The sequence below is a fragment of the Poromitra crassiceps genome (assembly GCF_964638095.1).
Source record: "Poromitra crassiceps genome assembly, chromosome: 14".
NCBI lineage: Eukaryota > Metazoa > Chordata > Actinopteri > Beryciformes > Melamphaidae > Poromitra > Poromitra crassiceps.
This window is the reverse complement of record NC_139633.1, coordinates 39,464,092-39,487,365: the sequence shown is the minus strand read 5'-3', so window position 1 is coordinate 39,487,365 and position 23,274 is coordinate 39,464,092. Positions and strand designations below refer to the sequence as shown.

The 23,274-nt window shown below is 42.4% G+C and overlaps 1 protein-coding gene across 1 annotated transcript; it reads left to right on the top strand.

The window, feature by feature from the left end:
• Window positions 1–3,600: 3,600 nt before the first annotated feature.
• LOC310789186 (extracellular calcium-sensing receptor-like) lies at window positions 3,601–21,027 on the top strand (the record flags this gene model as incomplete). The annotated part of the gene is made up of 6 exons (XM_083650773.1): window positions 3,601–3,833; window positions 4,029–4,326; window positions 4,546–5,340; window positions 5,535–5,762; window positions 7,233–7,356; window positions 20,114–21,027. 6 exons carry the CDS (start codon window positions 3,601–3,603, stop codon window positions 21,025–21,027), a joined length of 2,592 nt encoding a protein of 863 aa, XP_083506899.1.
• Window positions 21,028–23,274: the final 2,247 nt, after the last annotated feature.

The window sequence follows — 23,274 nt, the reverse complement described above, 5'->3', positions numbered from 1 at the left end:
GTGAGCTTGAAATTGACTGAGCTGCTCACTTTTTTAGGACTGTGAGCTATAGCTCAAAGTTCGAAATATGAGCTATGAACGTGAACTAGTTCATTTTAATCTGCATGAGCTGAACTTTTGTCAAGTGTGAGCTTGCACAACACAGGCTGTCGAGGGAGTCCTCATCATTTGTGGAGGAGACGGAGGCGGTCGACCATGCCTTCCCTTGACACTCAGACAAAAACAAGGTTCATCCTGTCCCAGTCTTTTATAAATAATTTTGGGTCCTGTTTTGGGAACTTTAGTTTTTCTTGTAAAGGCTATTATGTTATGGTCAGTGCACCCAATGGGTATAGCTGGGAGGGAATATGTCAAAAATCATAAAGTTTTTTATTTTTGACAGGGTGTTAGGTATTAGGTGTTAGGTAAGTTGGGGTGGCCCCCTAGTGGCCGGTATCCATAAAATCCAAAATGGCGGTCACCGAAAAGACCAAAGGTCATATCTCAGCTTATTGAAGTCTTAGATTGTCGTATAATGTCACTTTTTCAACTTTTTTGGTGCTATGAATCCATATCTGACATAGGTTTCACATTTCAAGGTCATGTTCAAGGTCAAATTTATTGTCAAGGTCATTTCTAGCAAAAAAAAACTGTCCATATCTCTGAAGCAAAGTAACATAGAAAGAATATTCTAAACCCATAGGGCTCTAAACCCACATGTTCAGTCCTTAGGAATATAATTAAACATGCTACCATCACTCTTGTATGAAAAATATTTTCTAGCAAAGTCATTACAAAAAAATGTCCATCTCTGAAATCAAGTCACATAAGGTAACCATGTGCCCATGGTTATTTGCGTTTGGACATACGAACTATCGTCGAACCAATCTTCTTGAAAGACATGGCACAACTACCAGATACCCACCCATCAGTCCACAAGGCTTTCTTGGAGGGGAGGTTTGTCGTGCAACGTGGTGACAAGAAGTTCACAATAATGGCAATGGATCAGAGCCAGGAGCACAGCATCAAGTTTCTGAAGGAGGACAGTGGATCAATTGGCCTCTATGGTCAGCAGGAGGAAAAGGAGATCATTGAGCTCTCAAAACCTGAAGTGCTACGGGCCATTGATGAGTTTGAGGTTGCCTGTTTCTCTGCCTCAAGCAAGAAGGAAAGTCTGGAACATCCAGAGTCTTCAGCTGCTGAACAGAAGAAGTTCCTCAACCATCTGAAAGCTCTATGTGATCTTGTCAAGGAGGATAAAATGGTCAATCCCTTCAAAGAAATGGGTACAGAGCTCATCACCCTAGATACTGGTGAGGTCATGGACCATGAGATCTCCAACTCCCTCAGGGAAGCTCCAAACATTGGAAAAGCCATGTTCACAGAGTTTGTAAGGGACAGAATAGAAAAAGCCACCAAGCCCCTATCTGATGTCATTCCAAGGGCCAACTTATTCACATTCACCAACAGGCCATCTGTGGATCTGAAGAAAGGTGCTAACAAGCTGGGGTCTGCCAAGGCAAATACAGCTCTCGTCACCAAGCTTTTCTTGTCCCTACAAGCCCGTCCTGATCTCGACATAGATGACTTCTTCAAGCATGAGAATCAGCGTGAGCCTCCATCTTTGTCCGATCAAGGCAGGCTGCAGTCAGGAACCAAGTCAGACATTCTTGGGTGCCTACCAGGAATGCCTGGTCCTGGCCAATCTCCATCAGCCAAAGAAGCTTCTGTGGTTGTGCTTGATATGGCAGCAGTCATACACATCAACAAAACCCAGCGTGCCAGAGTGTTTGGAGAGTACACTCGGATGCACTTGCTGCCATACTTGCACAGCCTGATGACTGACAGGACGACAAGAGTGGATGCAGTCTGGGACACGTATATAGAGGCAAGTCTCAAATCCCGGCCAGTACAGTAACCTCTTTCCCTGCAATTGCACGCATGCAAGACCAGCTTCTCCACAGCGTGGATGGTGTGACCGCAGTCAATTGCTTAACCAGAGTGGACAATTCTGACACAGGCTATTGAAATAGGCTAGAAGTAAAATCTCACACATTCCTACCCTATTAAAGAAACAAATATTTTTAGATGTGTAGGCCTATGTTATAGCCTATATGAACGAAACGTCTAATTACAGTAAGCGCACGCTTTGGGACATCACTGCTTAATTGTGCGGCGGCCCTCTCTCTCTTCCCTCTCTCTCACTCTGTCTCTCTCTCTCACCCTCTCTCTTTTCTCTCTCTGTTTCTCTGCTTGCTCTCAGCAAGAAATAAGCTGGTGACGTGATGGCGGTGATGCTGTGGCTTTTAAGGGGAGTGATCTCACCTTGTGAATCATTTATGGCAGTGATACTCAACTGGCGGCCCGCGGGCGGGCGCCGCCTGTGTGGCCCGCGATGGAATTGCAATTTTTTTTTTTTTTTTTACAGTGCACCTGAACGCAACATGCAAGATACCCGCTGAATAAGTGTCCAAATGTTCATGTAATTCTGGCCAATACTCACACTTCTGTTATAGCATTTCAGTCTGGAATATGGAATATCTTTCAATAATCTATGATTTAGCTGCTAAATTGTCAAATACTGCCGTCTGCTCGCTACCCAGGCACTTATGTATGTACTTAACCTAAGTAACTATCCGGTGTGCACAACATTGTCAGACTAAACTCCGTCTGACACCTACAATCCGCTACAGAAAAATGTATATTGTTTGTTTATTAACTGGCCCCTGGCCTTCTATCATTTCACGAAAGTGGCCCCCGGGCAAAGCAAGTTGAGTATCCCTGATTTATGGGCATAAACATGCCTATGGAGGTTTGCGCTGAGATGAGGTGAAGCGCAGCGGGCCGACACGCCCACAATTAGGGCTTTGCGCGGCGCTATTCCAGCGCAAAACGGGCACTAACGCAAAATTACCGCCGTTGGGAAGATAGAGCCCATACTGTACATAAACGCATACAGCTCCACAATTAGTAGTAGGATGCTCAAATCAGGTACACCTATGACTTATCTGACTTGCAAGACTGAATGTTATGGAATACAGTTAACCAATTTAAAATAAAATGTTCTAGGATTTTATCACTCCTTCATCACACATTTTTTTTTAATTATTGCACATCAGATATAAATATTCAAATTCCAATATTATAAATTATTATGTATCATAAATTATAAATTAAAATATTGAATGCAAAAACACCACAATTGTATGTGACTGAATGGGTTACTACTCATAAGATACAGCCAAAACTCATTAAGAACTTACCAGTTTTGTACCTCCCTCCTCTGTTCTGCCCCTGTCCAGGGAGGCTGTGGAGCTATGGAACATCACTGTTCATTACTATGTGTCATGCTTTAATATCTATAAATACTGATGCAAGTTCTGCCCTGCTCCTGTTAGGACACATCTGATGCTGCCCTGCAGTTTGTCTCTTAACGTCCTTATACATGCACGCTTTTTTCTTTTCTTGCAGCGTTTATTTTTTTCAGACAAGGGTTGATTTCTCAGAAATTCACTTCCGAAGTGTACACATCTGTTGCTGTGATTGACAGGTGGGTCAAAATTTGCATCACAATTTTGTGCTGTATATTCACATCACTCTTTGTGTATAACGGTCTTTAGTATGATGTCCACCCAAAGCTGGACAAAGCAGGGTTGGGTCCTTCTGCAGCTGCTGCTGGTGGCATCTCTCTCTGTGGCTGAGGAGCCGGTGTGTCGGCAGATAGGGGAGCCGGAGATCCCCCAGCTGTCTAAGAATGGGGACATTATTTTGGGTGGAATTTTCTCTTTCCACAACAGCTGGAAAGACAGACAGGACACCTACATGTACAGACCACCGCCACTGCAGTGCACAAGGTAAATCACACTGTAGCAAGCTGTTTGACATAAGTAAGATAGAAGATTAGAAGAGCTGGGTAGATCTATAAAATCAATATATATATTTTTTTATCATGGTGAATTGAGTTGTAACTGATGTTTGCTCAAGTTTTCACTTTTAATGTTTCATTTCACTGGCTATAACACCAACTATTTCTAACTGTCTGGGTCAAGTTTGGATTTCCCAGGGTTCCAGTTTGCTCAGGCTATGCTCTTTGCCATTGAGGAGATTAACAACAGCACAGCCTTGCTGCCTGGCGTCTTTCTGGGCTATAAGATCTATGATGGATGTGGCAACATTGCAGGGGCAGTAAGAGTGGCACTGGCCTTGGCTAACAGTATTGAGGATATATCCACAGCCTCCATGGCACCCTGCACCAGACCAGCCCAAGTGCAGGCCATTATTGGAGACAGCTACTCCTCTCTTTCCATGGCTATATCCACTGTCATTGGACCTTTTCATATCCCAGTGGTGGGTAGTGATTTTTTTATCTTCTTTGTATAATCATCACTTTGGCCACAGTTTGATCTATTCATTTTGTTTATTTATTTATCTATTTATTTTCTCGATAATACAGTAATTATTATACTGCAAATTGTCTGACTGTTAATGTGCTCTATGTTTTCCTGTGTACATTGTTTTATCATTTGCATCCTCATCTTGGCAATATCATTTATTTCTACTCCCTAGATCAGCCACTGGGCCACCTGTGCTTGTCTCAGTGACAAAGTACGGTACCCATCCTTCCTCAGAACAATACCCAGTGACTTCTACCAGAGCAGAGCTCTGGCCCAGTTGGTCAAGCACTTTGGCTGGACTTGGGTCGGGGCAATTAGAAGCAATGATGATTATGGCAACAAAGGCATGGCCATATTCACAGAGACGGCCCAAAAGCTGGGCATCTGTCTAGAGTACTCTGTATCCTTCTTTAGAACAGATCCACCAGAGAAAATACAGATACTAATTGACATTATCAAAGCTTCCACTTCCCAGGTGATTGTTGCATTCCTCCTCTTTGCTGAGTTGGAAATACTAATACATGAGATGGCCCCCCACAACCTGACTGGGTACCAGTGGGTTGGCAGTGAGGCCTGGATCGTTTCTCCCGACATTGTAACTATGAATGGACACCGCATCCTGGATGGTGCTATAGGGCTGAACATCCCCAAGGCCCATGTCACAGGCATGAGAGAGTTCATTTTGGATGTAAAGTCACTCAATTCATCTAGTCATGAATTGTTCACAGAATTCTGGGAGACAATGTTTGATTGTAAGTTCAAGCAGACAAAAAGCTCAGGAGGGAATCAGAGATACTGTACAGGGTCTGAAGATCTGTCTGTGCAGCAAAACAGTTTCACTGATATGTCATATATGCCCATCTTTAACAATGTCTATAAAGCAGTGTATGCTGTGGCTCACGCTCTACATAGTGTTCTTGGCTGTAAAGAAATATGTGGCAACAAGGTACAGCCAGATCCATTCACCGTGAGTTGATCACTGAAGGTTGAATGATAGTTAAATCATTTGCTTCACATGAACAGATTTTCTTTTCTTTTTTGCTTTTTATTTTCTTTGTAATAGTTTTGTTTAATACATTCTTGCATGTTAATCATTCTGCAGAGCTAATACGAGGTGGTTTACATTTAATGGAATAAGTAAAGTAATATCTATCTGCTTAGATTTTGCAGCACATAAAAAAGGTTCAGTTCAAGACAAAGGAGGGGGAGAACGTTTACTTTGATGAGAATGGAGACCCAGCAGCAAAGTATGAAATCATAAACTGGCAGCCGGACGAAAATGGCAGTGTGGAGTTTGTGACCGTTGGTCTTTACGACGCATCTTTACCTGCAGAAAAACAGCTAAATCTGCACACTAAGTCCTTAATTTGGGCACAGAACTCAGAACAGGTTAAAGGATAATTTTTTTTTTTTTACACCCTGGACCTTATTTCCAGCTTTAAATATGATCTTTAAGTCACCCTGGCAACTTTGGTTTGCATCAACAGAAACGATAATCAGTGCTTCTCTTCTTCATCTGTGGTTTTCTCTTCTTCTTCTGTTACCAAACAGAAGCACTTATCTTCTTCTTCTGAAGCACATCCGGGGCAGGTCAGAGTTGACTCAGTCTGTTGTGTAGCAGCCAGCCTAGCATAGCCTATAGATATGCTCGTATGGAATAAGGCCATATGGATTACAAATAGCAGCGGGAGATAAAGTGGGATGTGCTAATAATAATTCAAACAGAGAGACACCTTTCTAGAATGACAATGATTTATTAGATGATTAGATACATGAGCCTGTAGGCACAGAGATATAGTTTTGGCGATTAGACTCCATCATGACGTCAGCTTGATTATGACGTCATGATCAGCAGGGGTAGATCAGCCAGGAATAGGAATGAAGATCCCCCCCGTGGAGTCTAGACCTGGTGGTGGTGACAGATGAGGTCTTGGTCTTGGTGGCGAAGCTTCTGAATCTGAGATCTCAGAGGACTGGAGGAGAATGGGGTGGAGGCGGGTCGCAGGAACGTACTGAAAAGCAACAGATCACACAGAGAAAGCGGAGAGCTTTTAGCTTTGACAGCTTGATGGTGATAGGCTGAATGGGAAAAGGTGTCTTACTCTGATTGGCCTAAAATGAACGATACCTCCCACAAACAGTGACGCTAGATAGAAGCGGGAAAAGGGGTGATTGATGACGTAATTTATCAATGAGTGGGCGTGACATTAAAAGGTTTTCTCCTGACAGGGAAAGATGTGAATGAGGACAGGAGGGATGAATGAGAGCCAGTGACAACTAAAGGGTTTCTCCTAGAACAGGAAAATGCAGTTTGATTAAGAAGTGGGTATGAGAGCTAGAGTTATATCCTGAGAGTGAAAGAATGAAAAGTGAGTGAATGAATGACATTAAGGTCTCTCTTATAGAATTTTCGCTCTAGCTACATTTATTATTATAATATATATATATATATATATATATATATATATATATATATATATATATATATATATATATATATATATATATATAATAATCGGAATAAGCTTTTGACTAGACATAAATACAATCATTTCAGATGCCCCATTTTCCTCGTTTTCAGGTTGCAGTTCAAACTGATTATCGTTTCTGCTGCTGCTAATCAAACCGAAGTTGTCAGGGTGACTTAAACATCATATTTAAAGCTGGAAATAAGGTCCAGGGTGTAATTTTTTTTAATACTTCTTTAATACCGTATGATCACTCATGGAATGGGATTATGGTTTGTTAACTTGTGGGATTATTGTATCGTAATGTCAATTTCATCAGAATTCCAAATGGTGACCTGTAAATACAACAGCATATCAAAGTGTCTCTCATACTGCTTTTTTGTTCATGCAGGTGCCTGTGTCAGTGTGCAGTGAGAGCTGTCCCCCAGGAACCCGTAAGGTCCTCCAGAAAGGAAAGCCAGTCTGCTGCTATGACTGTATACCATGTGCAGAGGGAGAAGTCAGCAACACCACAGGTACTCAGTGTTGGGGTAACTCATTACAAAAGTAACATATTACATGTAATATATTACTTTTAGCAGTAACTCAGTAATATAACTTATTACTTATAGGATTTCAGTAATATTATACCAGTTACTTTCTCAAGTAACTCAAGTTACAAATTGAGTTGCATTTTATTAAATCAAAGCACATTTTTAAAAAGATACAATCATTTCCTAATCAAACTGTGTGTTTTAATGCAAATAACCGCTATAGATGACAATAACAAAGGAAAATAATAACATTTAGAATTTTGGATTGTTTACACAGTGACTTCAAGGCGGTTGAAATTATTTTTCTGGATGGTTCCGGTGCAGCGATGTCATTCTGCTGCTGCTGTTGTTTTGGTAAAAGTAATGCAAAAGTAGTGTAATAAGTAACAAGTTACTCTACACAGAAAGTAATATTGTAAAGTAACTTATTACTTTCAAATGAAAGTAACTAGTAATATGTAGTATATTACATTTTGAAAGTAACTTGCCCAACACTGCAGGTACTCTAGTATTATTTAATGGATCAAGTAAATTCAATATCAGCAATCAAATAAATATTAAAATATAATACCACTATTTATATGTTTAGATACAATACAATTATAGTAATAAAGGAGTTCATCATCAGTGCACTTGAATATAAAAGTACTGTGAGTACTGTGAAGTCTTGTTCTGATTCATAGAAAATGGTTGAGTTGCATTATGTGATTATGATGTAAACACCATGGAAATGAGTTGTAGATAACGAATAACTAACATGCATCATACATTTTTATGCCTCCGCCGGCAATATCCGAGCCGGAGGCATTATGGTTTCGGGTTATGGTTTTGGGTTTCGGTATGTACCTATGTCCGTCCGATGTTCGTTAACGCGATATCTCAGGAACGCCTTTACGGAATTTTTTCAAATTTGGCTGAAACGTCCACTTGGACTCAAGGATGGACTGATTACATTTTGGTGGTCAAAGGTCAAAGTTCAAGGTCACCGACCTCACAAACGCCATTTTCTAGCTCGTTCGTTCGTTTCGGTACGTACGTACATACGTACGTATGTCCGTCCGATGCTCATTAACGCGATATCTCATGAACGCCTTGACAGAATTTCATCACATTTGGCTCAAACGTCCACTTGGACTCAAGGACGAAGTGATTACATTTTGGCGGTCAAAGGTCAAAGTTCAAGATCACTGTGACCTCGCGGATGCCTTTTCTAGCTCGTTAACGCGATATCTCAGGAACTCCTTCACTGAATTTCATCACATTTGGCTCAAACGTCCACTTGGACTCAAGGATTAACTGGTTAGATTTTGGTGGTCAAAGTTCAAGGTCACTGTGACCTCACAAACGCCATTTTCTAGCTCGTTAACGTGATATCTCAGGAACGCCTTGACTGAATTTCGTCACATTTGGCTCAAACATCCACTTGGACTCAAGAATGAACTGATTCGATTTTGGTGGTCAAAGGTTAAAGATAAAGGTCACTGTGACCTAGGGCTGTCCTTGACTCAGGATTCTGCCAGTCGACTCGGATTCGACTGTCCAATACGAATATTGGACAGTCTATATCTATACATATCAGTATATATATATATATTTATATATATACCTTTGACGAGGTTGTGTTCAGTATTTTAACACGTTAAGTGCCATAGCCGAGATAATTCGTCTTACATAATCCAACGCTTGAGTGCCAGAGCCGAGTTTACTCGTCTTACATAAACATTTTTTTTTTTTGACGGTGGGACATCAATCAACAACTTTTACATCTTCGAGATCACTATTGGAGCAAGAGAATGTGTATAATCTATTTTACCGACCCACTAAGTGTTGACAGTGCTCCCCCAGACGACCGAAATCAAAGAAAAAACTGCCGCGGGAGCAAGCCATTCAAGGAAATGGCGAGGCGATTTTACAGTAATCCATTTCAGACTCGTCTTGCCCGAGAGCGGCCGCGCGCAGGCAGCAGCACACAGAGAGCGGAGAGCGATTTGCAAAATAGATTATAGGTGAAACACACTTTGAAACACCTCAGAAAGGCCAGAATCAACATCTGCCCATTGCCCACGCATTCCCCGGCCCATCTTGACTCGCACAAGGAGCGTCCGCACGCAGGCAAGCAGGCAGGCAGGCACGCAGACAGGCAGGCAGGCAGCAGCAACGCGCTTCTGACACGCCCGCTGTTAGAGCCAGGAGGAAGGAGGAGAAGACACACGGAGGGAGGAGTTTGAATGAGAGGGGTGTTTCCTGTTGTTATGGAGGAAATTACTGTTCAAAACTATTGTTTAGAATGTCTGACGGTCTTACTGATGCCAAAAATGAATGGTTAAAGTGACTGTTTCACAAAAAGCCATTTATCTCTGAATAAATTTCCAGACGCTGAAACCATGCTGTACTCAACGGCTAATATCTACATAACTACTAACTCTGCAAACTAACTCTTTTAGACAGCGAAAGCACACATTCTATTAGTTATTTTTTAGATGATTGGTGTTCATGAATTCTTAACAGAAAATAATCCTCGGCTGTTGTAAAATGAGCCAGAATCGTCAAAAACACCCCTGGCACAAGTTACCTACAGGATTGAAAACATGGCTGGCACTCAATGTGTTAAGAGCACAGCAGACCACATTGACTGGAGGGGAGGGAGAGAAAATAAACACGACGATGTTCGATGTTCGACTTGAGGAAAATCCACAAGACTTGAGGAAAATCCGTCAAGGAACACCACATTTCGTCCACTTGAACTGATTACATTTTGGTGGTCAAAGGTCAAGGTCACTTTGACTTCACAAGCGGCATTTTCAAGCTCGTTAACGAGATATCTCAGTAACCGAATTTCTTCACATTTTGCTCAAACGTCAAAGTCTGGACAGACATAGATGTGGACTGCTCACTTGTTGGCAGTGTGGGGGGTCGTTACTCAAAAAAGTAATATATTACACATTACTCGTTACTTTAAAAAAAGTAATGGCTTACTTTACTAAATTACTCCTTGGAGCAAGTAATCCGTTACACTACTCATTACACTACTCTTTAAATAATTTTGCGTTACTCCTAAACATCACCTGAGATGCATTGTCAGTTAACAAATCCCTATCCTAATAAGGAGTCCATACACAAAATCTTTGTTTCTGAAAGACGGAGACAACTCCAACTTTGGACGAGTCCACACGAGACGCCAGGGTTTATTATTCACCCCAGGTGTGCGTTAGGCGCTCTGCCATCAACACAACACAAGACTTACATAGCCAGCAGGGCCGTAGCTAGCTATGAGGACGGGGAGGTCCGGACCTACCCTAATATTTCAGCCTGCCAAAAAAAAAAAAAAAAAAAAAATTTTTTTTTTTTTTTTTTTTTTGCAGGCCAGGCCAGGCCACTCACTGAACAGCAGGCCAGGCGCCGCCTACTGGTTTACTAGTGGTTTTATTACTTTATTCAGGTTTAAAGTGGGTGCATCTCATTGTAAAATTGGACTTGGCCCAAATTGGGCTTCAAATGGCCCAAATCAGGCTTCAAACGGCCCAAATCTGGCTTTAAACGACCCAAATAGGGCTTCAAACGGCCCAAATCTGGCTTCAAACGGCCCAAATTGGGCTTCAAACGGCCCAAATTGAGCTTCAAACGCCCCAAATGAGAGCTGAGCAGGTGGTGACATGAAAGAGAATATACTGAATAATGACATCACAACAGTATAATCCTAATGTTGATTTAAAATGATATATTACTCTAAATATGGCTTAAAAAGGGAAAAAAAACGGGCGCCGCCGGAAAAAAATGAAGTGACAACTACATCTGACTGCCATACAGTTATCTTCTTAAACTCCACCATGAAATTTGAAAAGCCCTCATGGCTGAGTGGTTAAAGCCGCCTGCTTTGCAATCAGAAGTTCAGTGGTTCGAATCCACCACTGGGTTTTAGCAATCTCTGTCCCAGCCCGGGGCTTCATTACAGGTCCCGTACCATATAACTACATATGAACTACAGTTAAATAGACTCACTCCACTTTACAGGTCCGGTACCATGTAACTACATATGAACTACAGTTAAATAGACTCACTCCACTTTACAGGTCCAGTACCATGTAACTAAATATGAACTACAGTTGAATAGACTCACTCCACTTTACAGGTCCGGTACCATGTAACTACATATGAACTACAGTTGAATAGATTGACTCCACTTTACAGGTCCCGTTCCATGTAATTACATAATGAACTACAGTTGAACAGACTCACTCCATTTTACAGGTCTGTTACAATGTAACTACATATGAACTTAATTTATAACTATTGGTAATTACTGTGTAATTACATTTGGTGTTCATGTGTAATTACAAATAGTTCATATGTAACTAGGGTACCTGTAAAATAAAGGGTTACCAGCGCTACTTGCGGAATTCTCCGTGGAATAACAACGTAACGACGACACCTGGTGTCTAATTCAGGCTACTGCCTTACATCTACATAATATGACACTTAAAGAATATACAAAATCTTACCATAGAAATACATACAATTATAGAAACCTCACTCAGACATGCTCTCACATCGCTCCCTGAAAGCATGACCACCCTTGAATTGCACACAACAAATAGAAGGTTAAAAAAGTGACCTAGTGCCTGCCAAGGAAAACAATCTGACAAAAAACTGCCAGGGAAGCTGGCCAACCTAACCTGCAGCTACTGTATTTAGACCAATAGAATCAAGGTATAGGCCCTGTGTCTGTAACCCTATTGTGACAGGTATGACCCACAAGGTCAAAAGTATACACACTAAGGGCCATGTAGAGAAAGTACAAAATAGAAATATTTAGAAAAAGGATCAAAATAACTAGAGGAAACTACCTAGCAGTAACTCCTCTAAGGCCTTTAGGATGTTCCATCTGCAGAGTTTGAATCCAAAAAGCTTCTCTCTGTAACAGAGCTCTGTTCCTATCACCACCTATTTTTAAAGGTGCTACAGTTTCAATGCCCTGGAACCTAAGAGAACACACATCATGGCCGGCAGAATTAAAGTGCCTTGCTACTGGGGACTTTTCATCCTTGTTCCTAATCTTACTTTTGTGTTCAGAGTTGCAGATTTTTAAATGAATGACTTTATTTGACAATATATAAATAACATGTGACAGAAGCACATTCTGGGATACTGCCAAGGATAGACACAAAAAAGCTCAGAGCTTATTTCCATTGTGGTCCTTGTAGGGGGGTAGGGGAACAAAGTGTTCAGACATGCATCGTACAGACATCGTAAAGACACATGACATCACAACACATCACATACATAACATAGACATAACATAGACACATAAAAACATGTAAAAGTGCCTTTAACTGAATATCTAGGCTAATTATAGTCCCTTTTGAGCCATGCCTTTAGGCTGGACTTGAATCTATCAGCACTGTTCACTATTTTCGGGTCACTGTGCAGACTGTTCCAAAAGACAGCTGCAGAATATAAAAATGCCTTCTGGTCTTACCCACATAACATAAGCCACAGGGGCACTTCAAAAGATACACAACAAATTTAGTTTTATATGAGATTCTGCTCTTGATAAAGAACTTTTTACCAGAGTGTGGGTGTAGAAAAAACTGACCCCTGATCATGGCGTTACATTGAACACAATTGGAACAAGGAAAATTACCATTAGATACATTAGACAAAAAGTGTGAAGGATGTGTTATGACAGTCAGCTCTGACTAACATGTCCCTTATGTTCCTGGCTCGTTTGTGAGCAAAAATGGGAGGCTTAGTACATGGCCTACTTGGGGGTCACTACACAAGATGTGCCAATGTTTCAAGACACACTTTTTTATTTCCTGGGAAACAGGAGAGAAGGTTGTAGCACAAAAACAATATTAAAATCATGAGAGGAAGTTTTGGGTGCCAACAAGTCCTGTCGCTTCATATTTCTAACTTTCTGGAGGCTGTTATCAAGGTCAGTAGTACTGTAACCCTTAGCTCTGAATCGTGAACAGAGTTCAGAAGCCTGTTCTTCAAAAGAAATGTCAGTACTGCAGATCCTCTTTATTCGTAAAAACTGGCTAAAGGGTAAACCCTACCTTGGTCATGAGTTGTTCAGACTTGTTTACACAAACATCCAGAAAGGATACAGACTCAAGACTGAATTCTAGTGAAAATTTTAAAGAGGGCATTCTAGAATTGATGTATACCTTGAATTCCTCAAGTTGAGCAAGTGACCCCGTGAAAATGAAAAATATATCATCAATAAAACGTAACCAGCATTTTAACAAGGAACAAAAAGGGTTGTGGTAGACAAAGTCTTCTTCAAACCTACCCATAAAGAGGGTAGCATAGTTAGGAGAGCAGGTACTCCCCATACTTACACCTTGACATTAAATAATAAGCATTTTCAAATTTAAAGTAATTCCTGTTGAGGATCAGCTTACACATTTCTACTAAAAAGCTTGTGGGGGGCAAAGGATCTGTCAGGATGAATACGTTTATGCTACAGAAACACCCTGTTTGTCCAGTTTTTTATACTCTTCCAAAGATTGATAAGAGCTGTGTGGAACCTATACCAGGCAGGCCTATTGTGGCAGGTACACAGTCCCTTACAGAACCTACTTCTCAGTATATTGACAGACACATAAAAACACTTTTATCCAAACTTCCTTCTTATCTCATGTCCCCCGCATTGATAATTATTTCTTAAGAAGTTTATCAAGTCAGTCGGGTGAAGTCCAGCGACAGGAAGTAACCCACAGCTCGCAGGACATCAGCACCCCTGATGTTGAGGCAGGTCCTAGCACCGAGGAAAGCAGAGAGGCCAGCCAGCCAAAAAGGGAGAAGATTAGCGGTCAGAAGCCTAGAGTTAAGTGGCCAGGTGCAGCGGAAAGTAGGAAGTGGGAAGATATCAATAGTGATTTGGTTAGGATGTTAGAGAAGCTTAAAGGAACTGCTGAGAGTAAGTTGGAGAAAATGGGAGATTGTATTTATGATTATGGTAAGGAAAGGTTTGGCGTCTTTGAGAAAAGGAAGAAACTAGAGGGTGAGGTAGTTAAATCTAGGCGCCAACAAGAGATAGATAGACTTATCCAGGAGAGAAGACAGCTTAAGAGGCAGTGGAGGAAAGCTACAGAGGTTGAGAAGGAAGGCATTGATTGCTTGCAGTCAGATGTGAGGGATCGGTTGGCAGTTTTAAGAAGAGCAGAGAGCATTAGGAAAAATAGGAAAAAGAAAGAGCGAGCTAGAATAGCATTCTATAAGGATCCATTTAGATTTGTGAAGTCATTGTTTAGTAAGGAAAAGAATGGTAGCCTTATGGTACCTAAGCAGAAGCTTGAGGAATATTTGGAGGAGGTTCACAAAGATAGGGAAAGGTTTAGAGAGATGACAGTCCCAGCTGATATTCCACCTATTGGTGAAATAGAGAGCCAGTGTGATGATAGCCCACCAAGGTGGAAAGAAGTTCAAGAAGTAGTGAGACGTGCAAGGGCCTCTTCAGCCCCGGGTCCTACCGGCTGTATAAGAGTGCTCCAGATGTGTTGCAGTTTCTATGGAAGCTGATGAAGGTAGTCTGGAAGAAGCAGGTTATTCCTAAGGCATGGCGTAGAGCAGGGGGAATCTTCATTCCTAAAGAAAGGGACTCGTTAGAGATAAGTCAGTTTAGACCTATCAGTCTACTTAATGTTGAAGGGAAGGTTTTCTTTAGTGTTGTGGCACAGAGGCTGTCTAGTTATCTAGAAAATAATAGGCTAATAGATACTTCGGTGCAAAAGGCTGGAATTTCCGGCTTCTCCGGGTGCTTAGAGCACACCAGCATGATCTGGCACCAAATCCAGTCAGCTAGGCGTGAGAAGAGAGACCTGCATGTAGTATTCTTGGACCTGGCTAATGCTTTCGGGTCAGTGCCGCATAGTCTGTTATGGGAGGCCTTTGATTTTTTTAGAGTGCCAGGTAGTATAAAGAGCTTAGTTAAAGCCTACTTCTTAGATATTCAACTCTGCTTTACCACAGCAGAGTACACTACAGCTTGGCAGCAGCTGGAGATAGGCATTATGGCAGGGTGTACAATTTCCCCATTAGCTTTTACCATGGCAATGGAGATCATTATTAGGGCTTCAAAATGGGTAGTGGGTGGAGAAAGGCTGCAGGGAGGGCTGCGGCTCCCTCCAATTAGGGCATACATGGATGACATGACGACTATGACGTCAACCGCTCCATGTACTAGCAGATTGTTGGATAAGTTAAATAGTAATCTGCAGTGGGCTAGAATGAAAGTGAAGCCAAGTAAGTCCAGGAGTATTTCAATCATTAAAGGGAGGGTAGTAGGTAAGAAGTTTGTTATAAATGATGAGGTGGTGCCTACAGTGTTAGAGAAACCAGTCAAGAGTTTGGGAAGATGGTATGATGCAAGTCTCAGTGATAAGGGACAGTTTGAGGAGGTGAAGCAGGAAATGATTCAAGGTATTTCAAGTATAGACAAGTCAGGGCTCCCAGGAAAGTTAAAGTTGTGGTGTTTGCAGTTTGGATTGTTGCCTCGGTTGATGTGGCCACTGACAGTGTATGAGGTTCCCCTTTCAAAGGTAGAAAAGCTAGAAAGGATGATTAACTCATTCATTAGAAAATGGCTCGGAGTCCCACGCTGCCTAAGCAGTGTAGCCTTATATGGGAAAGGCATATTGGAATTGCCATTATCTAGCCTGACAGAGGAGTTCAAGTGTGCTAAGGTTAGACTGGAAATGACTCTGACTCAGTCAAAGGATCCAGTGGTTAGGAGTGTAGCGCCCACAGTTAAAACAGGGAGGAAGTGGAACCCAAAGGAGGCAGTACAGCAAGCACAGTCAGCTCTTAGACACAGGGATATCATAGGTCAGGTGCAGCATGGGCGTGGAGGCTTAGGGTTGTGCATAGGGAAACCTGTGTGGAACAAGGCATCAGTAATAGAAAAGAGGAAGATGGTAGTTGAAGAAGTACATAGGCAAGAGGAGGCAGTAAGATGTACTAAGGCAGTGTCGCAGGCAAAGCAAGGACAGTGGGTGAACTGGGAGAGTGTAGAGAAGAGAAAGTTGAAGTGGAGAGAGTTGTGGAGCATGGAGGCCAGCAGAATTAGATTTATTCTAGGGGCTACTTATGATGTGCTGCCATCTCCCCAGAACTTAAATCAGTGGTTGGGCGAGGATGGTGCCTGCCCGTTGTGTTCTAGTGTATGTACATTGAGGCATATACTGTCAGGGTGTAAGGTCAGTCTCTCCCAGGGGCGATACACCTGGCGTCACAACCAGGTGTTGAAATGTTTGGCAGCTGCAGTTGAGGAAAAGCGGCTAGAAGTAAATTCTCTAGTTGCTAGCAAAGAGAATAGACAGATCAAATTTGTACGTGAGGGAGAAAAGATTAGACCAATTAAGGTCAGGCACAAGTTAGGGCAGCTAAGTGTAGGTGGAGCCTGGGAAATGAGGGTTGACTTGAATGAACAGCTAGTCATCCCAGCATATATAGTTAGCACCCGGCTACGTCCGGACTTGTTACTGTGGTCTGAGGTAGAGAAGAGAGTTTATTTTATCGAACTCACAGTCCCGTGGGAAGATCGAGTTGAGGAGGCTTATGAGCGCAAGAAAGCTAGGTATGCTGAAATGGCAGCAGAGGCAGAGCAGCGAGGTTGGAGGGCTCGAGTGCGGCCTGTAGAGGTGGGCTGCCGTGGTTTTGTGGCAAAGTCCGTTATTGCCTTACTAACTGAGTTGGGCATTCGGGGACGGAGCCTGAAACTTGCGGTTAGCAACATGTCTCAGGCAGCAGAACGAGCAAGTGAATGGCTGTGGATAAGGAGGAAACATGCTAGCTGGGGAGCTCGCTAAGGTCAGATTGATTGTTTGTTGTTGGTCATGATTAACGGTCCGCATCAACAGGGCTGAATCATTGACAGTGGTGGTGTAGTTAGGGATTGTTTGTTGTTGGTCATGATTAACGGTCCGCATCAACAGGGCTGAATCATTGACGGTGGTGGTGTAGTTAGGGATTGTTTGTTGGTCATGATTAACGGTCCGCATCAACAGGGCTGAATCATTGACAGTGGTGGTGTAGTTAGGGATTGTTTGTTGGTGGTCATGATTAACGGTCCGCATCAACAGGGCTGAATCATTGACAGTGGTGGTGTAGTCAGGAATGTCATACCGAATCGACCTGGATAGCTAGGCTTAGATAGTGAGGTAATATGCAGTTGTGCGGTGGTAGCATGGAGGGGGGTGTTTCCAGGAAGCTGGATTACACCGTTAAGCCTTCTTGAGGTGTCGTGGGCCTAACTTAACGAAACGTCGGTGAAGGAAGGTGCCCACTTGAAAACCCCAATGACATGCTTCATACTGCTGTTGGCTAGGGTAGGTAACTGGTGATTTGTGTCTTGTTTATTAGTTTGTTAGCCTGTTAGCTTGTTTTATTCTGGATTGGGCTTCTAAATGTGTTTTTCCTCAGATTTTGGCACAAGGGATAGTAACATCTTGTCCTGTGTATTAATTAATAATCAAAGATACTACTGGTGTCCACTTGGACTCCAGGATGAACTGATTAGATTTTGCTGGTCAAAGTTCAAGGTCACTGTGACCTCATGACCACCCATTTCAGGCTCGTGAACACGGTACATCATCAACGCAAATTTCATAAAATTTGGCTCAAACATCCATCTGGACTCAAGGATCAACTGATTACATTTTGATGATGTTGATAGGTAGAGTTCTTTCTCAGCACGATCCATCTTATTTCTCATAGTAGCTCTGGAAAGTTGGGAATAAATAAATGCAAGGTCAATGGGGTCATGATCCTGTATGTACAAGCTGACTGATGCTCACTAAAATTTTATCCACAGTCACACACACACACACACACACAGTGCACACAAAGTACATTTCAGTGAGCTTCAGTCAGCTTGTACATACGGGAGCGTGACCCCATTGACCTTGCTTGCATTTTTGCCTAACTAGCTACTATGAGAAAACAGGATGTATTGTGCTGAGAAATAACTCTACCAACATCATCATTGGTAAGTAGCAAATATGCTAGACTTTCAAAAATGTGAACTATCCCTTTAAGTAAATATATTTCTTAATTATTGCTAGTGTCACACATCGGCTGTCGGCTTCCAGCTGCTCAATTAAACTCTTGTCTAGGGGTACCTTATCATCACATCGGCTACTGTAAGATGAATGGACAAAGATTACAAGAAGATTAGGCCATTGACCATTGAATTCAGCTGAATTACCTGAGCCTTCACGCAGGACGTTTGGCACCATCTGGTCGCCACTCTTCCTTCAGCTGGCATCCTGGCCCGTCCCAACGTCGGAACAGCACTGTTATCTGTGCAGAAGTGAGAGCCGTGCAGGCCTCACTCATTCAGTGGTGCCTCGCCAAAGCAAGACTAGAAATATTAGTTTATATGAAATTAAATGAAATGTATTCACACACACACACATACATCATCGTCATCATAATCATCACTAACATCAGGTTTACAATGCTTACAATGCCAGGTCTCCCAGGAAGCAATTTCAAGCTTTTGGAGGGAGCCTGATCTCATACAAGGCCTACAGGTATCAATGGACAAAACATACATATGTAAAACACACATATCACATGACGCTTAATACAACACATAGAACATAGGGTAGCTCCTGCTAGCCCGTCGTTCTCCTCGTGAATACTGTCCTTCTCACCCCGGAAGCATTTCCCTCCAGAAGCAAGCGGCAAAGGTCGCTCTGTGAAGCCTTCCTTAAAGTCACAGTTTCATAATTCCACCAGGCAATTCAACAACATTCAATGATCAGACAGCCAGAAATACATAGGTAAACATTATCATATTTGAGTTAATGGGATACTGCCTACTCTCACCTAACGATCCGTAACACTAGACATTAACATTATCTTACACATTTTATCTCACTTACCTTGGTTTGATTTGCAAATAAAACTGATATATAAAACATTTGACTGATATATTTTCAACATTCCATCTAGAAGAGAGATAACGCCCAGAGCAGCCAATGTCTGTCTTGCTTTATTTTTTACAATTTCCTGACTCAATGTTGGTATTGGCAGTGATAGCAGCATTTCCATCCTTACATAATGCTGGATATTTTAATAAATAGTATTGCATCATATTTTATTTGTTAGATTTTTGTAGTAATGTCTGTGCTCTCTCCAGATCGGAGATCAAATGTTCAGATTGAATTTATGAACACACAGATTTTAAAGATTTTGCAACTTTTTGGTTGAATAAATAAAAAAAATTCAATTAAATGGAAATAGGCAATGGATACATGGATTTCGACTGCTCATATATCCGCGGTGCGGTCGTTCTAGTTTATCCCTAGCTCCGGCCGTTTTTTTCATAGCCCCACCCCCTTCCTTGCTCCCCAACCCCTCCCACCACCCAAACCCCTTCCCACAACCCCTACCCATCCCTAGAATCCCGACTCTACGACCTTCCTATCTCTAGCTACGGCCCCTCTTCCCTAGTCCCACACTGTTTCCTGACCACGCCCCCTCCCACCACCCACACCCCCCTCGCCACTCCCCCTACCCACCAGTCAAACCCCGACTCGACACCTACCTATCCCTCGCTACGGCTCCTATTCCCTAGCCCCGCCCCCTTCCCTAAATGTCTATGAGTGACTGAGTGAGTGTCCTGACTTTGGCATCTTCTGACCCCGGCCTGTCCTGCTGCCACCGCCGTGGGAAAATAAGGGAGTGACTCAGGAAATCTAATATCTGTTTTGATTTTAACTTGTAGATTCCATCACCTGTGAGCGATGCCATCCTGAATTCTGGTCAAACGAGAAAAGAGATGACTGTGAGAAGAAGGACACAGAGTTTCTATCATATGAAGAGATTATGGGGGCACTGCTCACGGCGGCGGCCCTGTTAGGAACTTGCATGACTGCTATGGTGGCTTTCATCTTCTTCAGATACAGGAACAGCCCCATAGTCAAGGCCAACAACTCTGAGCTGAGCTTCCTGCTGCTCTTCTCCTTGTCCCTGTGTTTCCTGTGTTCTCTGACCTTCATCGGCCGGCCCTCTGAGTGGTCCTGCATGCTGCGACACACAGCATTTGGGATCACCTTTGTCCTCTGCATGTCTTGTGTTCTGGGGAAAACTATAGTGGTGTTACTGGCCTTCAGGGCTACACTTCCAGGGAGTAATATCATGAAATGGTTCGGCCCTGCTCAGCAGAGACTCAGTGTTCTGGCTTTCACTCTCATACAAGTCCTGATTTGCGTACTTTGGCTAACTATCTCTCCTCCTTTTCCTTTCCAGAATTTTAAACACTTTAAAGACAAAATCATCTTAGAATGTGCATTAGGCTCAGCTGTAGGCTTCTGGGCTGTATTGGGGTATATAGGGGTCCTGGCTATGTTATGTTTCTTTCTAGCTTTTTTGGCTCGGAACCTGCCTGATAATTTCAATGAAGCCAAGTTTATCACCTTCAGCATGCTGATATTCTGTGCAGTCTGGATCACCTTTATCCCTGCGTATGTCAGCTCTCCAGGGAAGTTCAGTGTTGCTGTGGAGATATTTGCAATTGTGGCCTCCAGTTTTGCACTGCTAATCTGTATTTTTATCCCAAAATGTTACATAATCTTATTGAAGCCAGAAAAGAATACAAAAAAGAACATGATGGGTAAAATGCCATCAAAATCATCATGACAAGTGAAAATAAAATAGTAGGATGACAAGAACTTTCAATAAAAACACTTTTCATTCATTAATGCAGTAGGCCCTATTGTTGTGCTCGTTATTTGGATTAAATTCAGGTGAGCAAGATAAAATATTAACACATTCACTGCCAGCCATTTTTCAATACTGTAGTTAGCTTCTGCCAAGGTTTTTTTTTGAGGATTCTGGCTCATCTTTCAAGAGCCGAGGATTCGTTTCTGTTAGGATTTTGTGAACACACAATATCTCAAAAGAACTAATAGAATGTGTGCTTTCTCTGTCTAAAAGAGTTAGTTTGTAGAGTTAGTAGTTATGTAAGCATTAGCAGTTGAATACAGCATGGTTTCAGCGCCAGAAAATTTATTCTGAGATAAACGGCTTTTTGTGAAATTCGATAGAACAGTCACTTTAACCATTCATTTTTGGCATCAGTAAGACGTCAGACATCTAAACAATAGTTTTGAACAGTAATTTCCTCCATAACAGCAGGAAACCCCTCTCTGCTTCAAACTCCTCCCTCCGTGGGCGTCCTCCTCCGCCCTCCTTGGCTCTGCAGCGGGTCTGTCACAAACGAGTTGCTGCTGCCTGGCTGCTGCCTGGCAGTCTGGATGGGGCTCGCTGGATGGGGCTCGCTCGTTTCTTGGCATTTCGGTTGAGAGCTCTGATGAAGCTCTTGCGATTCTGCGCTTATTTATGGTGCGTGTTTCAAAGTGTGCACCCAGTCTATTCTTGGAACCCCCCACCGTTGCCACCGCTGTGCGTCAGTGCGAAAGCGAAAGCGTTTTCGCCATCCATTTTACAGTATGAGAACGGCTTCCTCGCGCTTTTCCCTGCAGTTTTGGCTCGCCTCTTCCTACTCTGGAGAGACATGTCGCCACTCAGTGGGTCGGTAAAATACATTATACACATTCAATACCTCCAATATTTGTATAAAAGACGTAAAAGGGTTGGATCCACGTCCCACCGTCAAAAAAAAAAAAAAAAGATTTAAGCCGAGATATCTCGTCTTTGGCAGTCAACCGTTGGATTCTGTAAGCCGAGATATCTCGTCAATGGCAGTGAACATGTTAATAATCCGAAATTATTAATATTTTATAAAATTATTTATTATTAAATGTTTTTATCCTTAACTCATTCTCTGCCAGGGTCATTTCGGTCTGTGTGCTCCCAGTGCCAGGATTTTGAGCATATTTCCTGATCTTCCAGGACCCACAGAATATTCTGTGCTAGGAATAAAATTACACAACATATCTCACAATAAAGCAGAGACTCTCTTCTTATCCCTTGTAAAAAACTGAAACTCTACCATGTTTCCTTGTTTAGTTACAAGCAGTGGAAGTTAGCTTGTTTTCACTAAAAATGCCCTCCTTGGAAGAGAAATTGGAGAAAAAGAGGTTTTTAGTGGACACCGTTTCAAGCAGAACTCTCTTTTGAGCCTTTTATTTTTTGCCTCAGTGACACATCAGACATATACATATATATACATATACAGTATTTATTTATTTATTTATTTCCCCCCCCCCCCAAAAAAAAAAAAGTTTTTACTGACCTTTACTGCCAAGTGGTATCACAGTTTACATTGTCTCAGTGCTTTTCAAATATATGACATAAAATAAACCAGTTCAAATCATCTCAATAGCTCTTTTCAAATAAAAAAATAATCAGTCGGTATAGTCTGCCCTGTCGTGGTAGACAGCAAAACATGGGTTCCTGCATAAGGGGACACCACAGCTACCACACATGAATGTGGTCTCACGGCGCTTGTTATTCCTGGCACAAACCCTGCATTTCCTAGCTGCTTTTGTTTTCTTTTGGCCGGTGCTGGGAACCTTCACTGGGGCATGGCTAGCCAGGTTGGCAGACAGCCGGGTCTGTGGGTCAGTACATGGTGCCCTCGGTGCACGCAGTGTGGGGGAGGTCCAGGCCTTGATAATGCTATCCATGAAGGAGAGCATGGTTTTGCAGCTCCCCTGGGGATTCTTTGCCTTGTAGAGGACAAATGAATTGAACAAAACAAATTTGTTTGTCCACTTGTAGGACTTTCTTATGAATGAGTGGTACGACAGGTTTTGGTCCAATTTGTCGACCCCATTCATGTTGCGGTTGTAATCAATAACACTAACCGGCTTGGGTTTTGGGACTCTAGCCCTCTGGACCCTAGACCACAACACTGCTGTGCCCATGTCGTTGTGGTGAAACGTGGACACCATCCTCACCACATTTGTGTCCCTCCAGGCC